We start from the raw sequence: 8,887 nt of genomic DNA on the forward strand, positions 1-8,887 counted from the left end.
TTTTTTGGTAACGATTCACTAGGAGAAGTATCTCCCTTTGTGACCTCCTTCTTGACGAAGATGTTGCTGAGAGCCCCATGAAGAAAATTTTTATCCGGAAGGAAATTTCCCACGGGAAGGAAAATATACGCGCGCAAAGTTCAGACCGTTTCACCCTATTTGAGCGACACGTCGTTTGCAAAATTGGGCTGACCACCTCCGTTTCGCTTTTTCCTTTGGGAAACAAAAACGGGGTGTCTACAATTCAACACGAGGAATAATACCAAAATTTGCCGCTTCATCCAACCATCACCCTCGTCAACATTTTTTACGACCGTTCTTCCACTGTGACACGGCGGTGTGTGACGCGCCTTTAACTCTGTGCAAAAAAGGAAAGAAAAAGGGACGCTCGATTCGGATCGTATGCTTTACTCTCCTTGTTCCTTTTTCCTCATTTACTCTATGTTTAACTTTAAACAAAATTTTGATGCGTTCCGCTTTGCGCACACGGAAGAGGTTTTGACACAGAATCAAATGGTACAAGGGGGGGGCAGATATGGCAAAAAAAAAAAAAAGAGAAAAAGGAAAAGGGAAAACACCAGCAGAGAGGAGATAAAACGAATCTACAACACACACGGGGTAAGCGGAACGGGTAGGCAGTGCACCACTTTTGAAAAACCTTTTCTTTTGGGGGGTGAACCGGGTGGCTTCCTTACAATGTGCAATTTTTTACCTCCTTTTTTTGTCTCTTTTTGCCGCTCCCACCACCCTATTGTGCTAACCCCCCACACACACTCACAGCTTCAGCTGATCAGCCAACAGTTCGAACGCGTCGATCTGCACGCTGGGCTTCTTATTTCCTTCTTCATTTCTCTTGGACGAAATGGCAAAGGAGTTAAAGAACTTATCTATCTGATCATCTGTGCTGGGAAAAGTCCCCGAACTGGTTAGCTGGCTCTGAAATTTCTCTGCGGATTTATTTGAGTCATTCGTATGCATCATGTGGTAGCTGTTCCCCTGCTGAGGTTGATCATAGGGGTTACTACTAGTGTTCATTATGCCTCCTCCGTATGGGGGTGTATATCCCTGGACTTGTCCTTTTCCACAACTGAGTACTGAGCTTTCATTGGCAAAGTGGGAGTCACTCGTCAAGCTGGGAAATTCCTCCCGCATATCTATGAAGCTTAAATCGTGGCTTTGTACATTTTTCCGGTTGACATTTTTGTTTCCACCAAAAGGTTCATTCTCTTGCCGTTTGGAAGGATCGTAAATTTTCATTGTGGCATTTTTGTCTTTACTCAAGTGGAACATCGAGCTGGTATCGAAGTTGGTATCGAAACTTCCATCGAAGTTGCCACCCAAGCCGCCATCAAAGCCGCCACCGATTTTGGCATTATCTGTTTCGTCACTGTACTTGGTGTCAGCCACATGTGCGTTATTCCCCCCCCGGGGGGTGGTTGTCGTCCTATTTTTATCTCCGCCGCTTCCCCCCTCTATAGCGTTCTCAAAGGTGAAGAAATCAATTGCCTCGTTAAAATGAGGAAGGTTCTTTTCCGCGCTTATGGCTCCTGTTTTGTTTCCCCCTTGATCTTTATTTTCTAGAAAAATCAGGTTACTAGCCCCGGTGTCACTTAAGTCAATTTGGTTACTGTTCTGTCTATGGGCGCGTGCACTGCTTGACATTTCGGGTGGGTTTCTTTTTTCCCCCTTTTGGATGCTTTGCCCAGTGGCAAAGTTTCTATCGCTGCTTTCGCATGTGTGCTGTGTGTCCTCTTTGTCTTGGTACTTCACATGGAGGCTGCTAAACAGCTTGCTGTCGTTCGGTGCTGTTTTGCTATCTCGTCGGCTCTCTCCTCTGCTGCCTCCTCCCCTTTGGGGGGCATCGCGATTTGGAGGCGCCCCCATGGAGAGGTTGTCAAAATGGATTATTAAATCGTCCACAAGATCCACTTTCATATTCTCCTGGCTGCCTCCTTCCGTTGGATACTTTTTCCTCTGAGGGAGAAAGTCCAAACTCCTAGCCGACGTGTTGCCATTGTGGAAGCCGCTTGCATATGCGTCCCCTATGGGCGGGTAACGACCCTGTGTGCTCGTTGTTCCCTCCCCGTGCGCGCTGTTCCTACTGTTGCCAGGGCTGCTTGTTACGTCCATCTGCACATCGTCATCGATGTCAAGAAGGTTTGGCACTTCCAAACTGGGATTGACTTGCATAGTATGCTTCCCTTCCATACTGCGATTGCCTTCCCCCCTCCTTGAGTCCCCACTTGGCTGCTTCACCCGAAGACCAATCAGGACAAAAATTTCCATCACTTGTTTTTTTAGATGCTTAATTTCTTTGCATCGGTAAAGCTCCTCCAACGTTTGGTCTTTTAAATTCTGAATAAGAACTTCTAACGTCTCAATTGCCTTTCCGTTTTGTTTCTTCTTCCTGTGTAGGAGGAGGTGCCTCACAGCACAGAGTACCTTAAATTTATTTTTCCAGTTTTCCTCTTCGTCGATATATTTTAATCTCAGTTTGGAGGTAAGAATGGATACTATAAGCTTTGTGTCTAGGGTTTCACATTTTTGGACAAATTCATTTAGCAGACTTTCGGCTGGTACTTTATTAATTCCAGCGTTAATCAGCACATCTTCGATTATTTTTCTTTCGTAAATTCCGGCGGTTTGTGATTCTTGCGGTTTTCTCCCTTGGTCCTCTCGCCTCGCATTTTGGAAGCCTCCACTGGGGTGCATCCTGCCGGTGGGGGCCTGTCCGCTGAAGCTGCTAAACGGGGCGTGGCTGCTAACCCCGCCTCGGCTGCTAAACGCGGCTTGATTGCTAAACCCGCCGTAACCGCCTCCTCCCTGGTGACTGCCCGCTGACCTACCCACGCGGCTCCGCTCCAAGTTCCTGTTAAAGGCGTTACCGTTCATGATGCTCTGTATGTTCAGCGACCCGTTGGCGTAATTTTTTGACAGAGACGCACTGACCTTGTTAATTTTGCTTACGAAGGAGGATGGAATATATTTGTTGGCCACTTCGTTTAGATACTGTATGGCTATTTCTCCCTTGGTTTTCTGTCCAGGGTTTTGGTTAAAGTAGGGATTTCCAAAACCGGACATTTTGTTCATGTAATTATTTCGGCTGTTAAAATTGTTCGCCATGTGGTTGCCTGGGTTTGGGCTGAGTGCACTGCCTCCTCCTGCGGGGGTTCCATAACTGCTGTGCATAGCGGTGTGCATGCTGCTTTGCATGCCTCTATTCATGCTGCTCGCAGTGGTGCTCTTTTCAAAGTGCGAATTGCCAAAACCCTGTATTCTATTATTTTTCACCATGTCATGATGACTGTTGGATGCGCTTTTCCCATCAGTCTCTGCAGCGTCATAAGAATAAATCAGTTTAATCAAATCGGATGCTTCTTTTCTCACGAGCATGGAGGGAGTTTCTCCCTTAAGTTCGTCATGGACTATATTGCACGTTTGGCAATTTTTAATTATGTCGATTTTTTTTTTTAGAAAGTTTCGAAAATCGGGTCTTTTCTTATCACAGAGATGCTTTAATATTTTAAGCGTTTTTATTTTTACATTGACATCTGTCCTCTGCAATTTTTTCAGTAGGTACTCCCCCACGAGATTCATGGATTCCTTGGAGGAGAAAGCCATTTGCGATATTTCGTTGTAGAGGTATCCTGGCGTGGGCTCGTCGTTCGACGAGGTCGCCTTGTTCAAGATGAGGCGGTTCATCTTGGGGGGAGCGTTCTGTTGAATGGACGGTTCCTGCTTCTTTGTGCTGCGTTGGCTTCTCTTGGGAACCACTTTTTCTTTCCCACTTGGCTACTTCCTTGACGCGCTTTGCGGCGTGCCTCCCGACGTTCTTCCTAACGTGGCGTGGACTCCCTGACTATCCTTTCCTCTGTGTGCCGTCCGTTTGGATCTGCCGCCTATCCCCTTAACAGATTAACCGCTTAAGGGGGCCTCCTTCTATGGACATCCTCCACACATTCCGCTCCTCTGGGTGTTTCCCCCTCCCTCCTGGTCTGAAAAAGAGGAATTTTTTCCAAGTGTAATGGGTAGGTTACGAGCCGATTCGCTGCGCTACGCCGGTAAATTGGAGTAAGCAGAATGGAGAAGAAAAGGAAGAATCTCTGCTTCCACCTTCCTTCCTGAACTACTCATTCGCGGGTGAGCTCTGCCGTTGTCAAGTACTCCCTTCGTGAAGTGTATTTCATTCGTGCTTATGCTGTTTCCTCTTGAGCCATACGTATGTGACGTATGTGTTCACGCGAAGATGAGGGGACATTCATCCGTTAAGGGGAGAAACTCGCGATTGCCTCTTTCTCCACGCATACTCTTGCGGGCTTCTCCTGCCTTCCCCCTCCGTACCTCTCGCCTTCAAAAATGTCACCTCAATGTTAAAGGGTTCGTCGAGTTGCTGACTTGAAAAGAAAAGCAAAAGGGGTAACAGGCGGTAAAAAGGGGGTAAAAAAAGAGGGAAAAGAAAAGGGGTAAAGAAACGGCAAAAAATGGCAAAAAGGTAAAGCGGCAAAAAGGCAAAACGGAAAAAAGGCAAAACGGAAAAAAGGCAAACGTCAAAATACTTAAAATACGCGCGTATGCACGCGCATGGCCTACATATGCGCCTAACATTCACAAGTCCGCTCAAGTTTTCTTTTTTTTTTAAGAAAAAAATCGAAGAATAAAATATGTGCACATAAAAAAAGTTCTTTGCCAATTCGGCAAGTTGCTTCATTTTACAAATGTATTTCTCCACAAAAGGGGGGGGCAAAACGCCATGCTTTCGCCGTGGTGCGGAATGAATTCATTCAGTGGCCCCCTTCACGTGTGCGATTGAAAAAGGTGTTCGTTCGCAACTTGGTACATATACGTGACAGAAAAGTGTAACGCCCTCTGGCGCAAACTGCGCGTTTGTTTTTTTTTGTTTTTTTTCATCCCTATTTGGCAGGGCGGCGGTGGCTCCGCTCCTCTGCGGGATGATCAGTTTTTCTAAAAGTTGTAAAGATTTGCAAAAAGATGCGAAATGTTACCAATTTTGATAATTTTTTGCAATTTTTCAAACGCCCCATCCAAATGGCGATCTTCCGTTTCAAAAGCCAAAGACGGAGTGGGGTGGACTGAAAAACATGCTACCCGTTTAGGTATATCCCTTCGAAGGGAGCAAAAATGGACATGGGTATATTGCAAGTATGGTATTCCGCCCCAATGAAATGCAAAATATGCAGCCCGTCCGTTATTTCCGCCATACACACGGATGGGGGGGGAGATCCCCATTGGGGGCACCTCAACTTGTGATTAACGCAGGGAACGGTACGAATGAAAAAGAGCTAAAAAAAACCCACTCGTACAGTGGTGAGGACGCGAATAAAAGAAGGCGCATCCGTAAAATTTCCTTAATAATCAGATCGGTGCACTTATGATGGGATGACCAAATATATGTAACTTGGCAGCGGTGTAGGGGAGGAAGCTAAAATGCGTAGGAATAAAGATGGTTCCTAATTCCGCCAAAGAGAGTGCCGAAGCTGACCCCGGCATTAGCCAAAAGGAGCAAGTTAATCAAATGGGCGCAACAATTATTTTGTATAAGCGTATTTATTATGTGCCTAATTTGGCTCTCCACTAATGGGCCGCTTAACTGGTCAGTCCCATGTGAGCATATCAGAAAAGTGCCATCATTCTGATACGTTAAGACGCAACTACAGTTGGACAATTTTTGGAGTATGTCCGTAATATATACAAACATGTCTTCATTACCAAATAGTGCAGTGTATTTTTTAAAATATAAATTTAACACATAATTTGAAAGGGCCCTCTCAACATCCTTTTCTAGACGTACGTAGGTTAAAATGTTTTTCACTGCTTCGTAACAGTTATCACTTCTGTCTTGGTATGTGCTTAAAAAATTCAGAATGCAAATCTTCTGGAAAAATAACGTAGCAATTTTCACTCCCCTTGGGGCTATTCTTCCCTTGGAATACACACTGTAGTAATTATTTATCTGTACAAAGAGCCACAGAAGGTGATTGACTGACCGTTGCCTATTAATATACGGTATTATATTCTCCAAATATTCGAACGTATCATTCACCATATGTTTGTACGCATAATGGAAAAGAAACTCGTCCAATTTTTTTATTTCTTTTAAGTTTAAGTTGAGTAAATTTGCCTGAACATGTTCATACACATTTGGGTTACTTTCGCGGAGGAAGGCGACGAATCGTTCGTTATTTTGGTGAAATGTTGTTATTCCATTTGGCGATACATTCGAGGTATTGCCATTGTGCTCGCCTCCCTGTAAAATCTTATGATCGCTACCTATACGTCTGTGCAAAGTTGACAGCAATATCGCGACTTTCTCTAAATTGAAATTGGCTCGGTTGAAAAAATCCTTGCTCGTGATGGCGCATTTATAAAGGTATCCCATGTAGGACAGCACGTAAATATTCCCAACATATTCACATATTAACTTGATGTAAGGGAGCAACACATTCGCGTCGCTTCTTTTGTCCAAATGATTTATAAAATAAAGGAGCATGTGTTGGAATTTTTTTTCTCCTTTCAAAATGGAAAGAAAGGTAGGCAAGTACTTCTTACAGGGTTCACATCCTACCGCAATGTACTCATTAATGCTGCTCAGGAATGTTAACTTTGGGGGGAAATGGAACATGCCTGTTTGGTCCCTTCCGCCGTGTTTGGGGATAGCTATATGGCTACTTCCAGCTCGATGCGTTAAATTTTTTGGCTCATTGACCGCGTTACCCGTGTTGCTCATTTTAGGCAGTGACGCGTCTGTGGGGGCCCCCCCGCTTGTCTCACCCACAGTTTGAGCCTTCTCGCAACTTTGATCGGTACCGCCACAGGAGGGTGGTTGCTTCACGCCGATGCAGTGGCTATCCGGATTACATACATCCGAGTAGTATGCACTCACCGCGTCTAATACCTGTACGCACTTGGACATATTTTTGGACCCTTCCTGTGGGTACATCCTCCTTCCGCATTGGTCATCCTGGTTGGCTTTCTTTAGCTTTTCCTCGATAAGGCTTAAGAGGTGGAACTTTAGGCGGTCCCCGTCTCCCATTTGGCAGTTGGCCTCCGTCTGTTCATCGACAGAGTCCCCCCCCCTGGCGACTACTTCCCCCACTTGCAAAAGCATAAACAGATTGCGGAGGGGTAACTGGGTCAGTAATGCAAAATTATCCCCTAGGAAGTTTGCCACCTGAGAGAAGTATTTCAGGCGGATCTCTTCCAAGAGGGTTACTTTTCGAATCCCAGAAAGGTGATAGAAGCATTTAATGAGGAGATCAAATTTGTTCAGGTCATGAAGAGACTCCTTTCTTATTTTCATAAGAGGAGAAGACTCTCCCTTTAAAATGAATTCCATGTTTTCCACCTTTAACGAATGCATAGACCTTTCGATCACTCTAACGCAGTGATCGAATAGCTCCCTATGATACAAATTGTACTTGCTCCATATGAATAATATTTCCTCAATCTCGTTTAGGAGCAGATGTTGTCTTCTCTTGTAAAACAGATGGGAGGTGTATCTTGTGAGTTCCTTCGCCAGGGTGCGAATTTTATGGTTTCCGTGATTGGTCATGTGGAGGGACGCGGAACACTCATCATGATCAGTATCATCGTAGTGATAATCATGTTCGTCTTTTCCAAAAGGGGGCTCAATCGAAGTGACCGTATCACACGAAGTGGCAGCATCGCGGGAAGCGACAGAGGCACCTTGACGCCCTGCTACCCCGGGCGATTCGCTAGCTACCCCATTTCCGTAGCTCCCCTCAAAGAAGACATAAAATAGGTGAATTAAAATCAGCTCACTTGTCTTGAAATTATAAATATTATTGACCACATGCTCGTTTATTTTTTCTAAATGCTCTACCTGGAGGCCGTGCAGGAGGAAACTGTGTAGGGTTAGCAGGACTTGCTGGGGGGTCAGCGTCTTTAAGGAATTCATCACATATGAATACACCTCCTTTGTGTTGCCTCTGCTTCCATGTTTGCTTCCATGTTTGCTTCCTCTTCTTGCTCCGTCATCGTGGTTAAGGACAACTTCGTGGTGGCTACGGACAACTTTATGGTGACTAGGACCAACGTCATGGTACCAATCGAGGAAGTGCTCATTCCTCAAATTGGAGATCAAATCATCGCTGTACTCACCAGGCGATTCAAACGACATGACTTTTCTTTTCCCCACTTTGTTAATGCTTACATTTTTGTAAAGGTAGGAAAATCCCAACTGGGTGATCTGCCCGTCGTCCTCGTGGGTATTGCCTTTTTCTCTATGCTCACTTGGAATGACATCCTTTATTAACCTAATGAGATGGTTGTTATTCTTTAGCTTCCTCTGTAACTCGCTATTGGTGAGGATGAAGCGGCAACGGCCCCCCTGTGAGAATTTCCTTCCTTTGGCAAATATCACCTGTCTTTTTAATTTCATTCGGGACAACATACTGTTTCATAGTTTGGGTGGTGCTCGCGTGTGTCTGTTTAATGACAAGGAGAATCCGTGACGTGGAGGTTGACATTGGAAGGATGCGTTCATGCGCGCTTTTATTCTTTTATTCTTTTTTCGTTTCTTCCTTCGGCGGGATAACGGCTAAGGGGAGGGCTCCTGTCCCTCGTCAGCAGTTGCACAAATTAAGATTTCTATCACCCCGCACGAACATTTGCACGTGCATATTAACTGACAGCATAAAGCATATAGCACGTGTAGCAGCACATATAGCGGCACATATAGAAGCACATATATATGTGGGGAAAAGCCCGTTGGGTGGTGTCCCCCCCAGTAGAATTGCTTCACCAGGATAAATCTCAACCTGATCCCAAATTAGAAGGGCCATGGGACGAGTAAGGCCGGTAAAAGAACGCACCTCAAGAAGTGCTCAACTGGGGCGTGGGAAATTCG

At 45.2% G+C, this 8,887-nt stretch overlaps 2 protein-coding genes across 2 annotated transcripts; both read right to left on the minus strand.

Moving 5' to 3' along the window:
• Positions 1–774: 774 nt before the first annotated feature.
• C922_00188 (hypothetical protein) lies at positions 775–3,702 on the minus strand (the record flags this gene model as incomplete). Its single annotated transcript, XM_008815805.1, has 1 exon — positions 775–3,702. The coding sequence occupies one exon, from the start codon at positions 3,700–3,702 to the stop codon at positions 775–777; it is 2,928 nt and encodes a 975-aa protein (XP_008814027.1).
• Positions 3,703–5,440: 1,738 nt separating this feature from the next.
• C922_00189 (hypothetical protein) lies at positions 5,441–8,419 on the minus strand (the record flags this gene model as incomplete). The annotated part of the gene is made up of 1 exon (XM_008815806.1): positions 5,441–8,419. The coding sequence occupies one exon, from the start codon at positions 8,417–8,419 to the stop codon at positions 5,441–5,443; it is 2,979 nt and encodes a 992-aa protein (XP_008814028.1).
• Positions 8,420–8,887: the final 468 nt, after the last annotated feature.

This window comes from Plasmodium inui, assembly GCF_000524495.1.
Source record: "Plasmodium inui San Antonio 1 unplaced genomic scaffold supercont1.1, whole genome shotgun sequence".
Lineage (NCBI taxonomy): Eukaryota > Apicomplexa > Aconoidasida > Haemosporida > Plasmodiidae > Plasmodium > Plasmodium inui.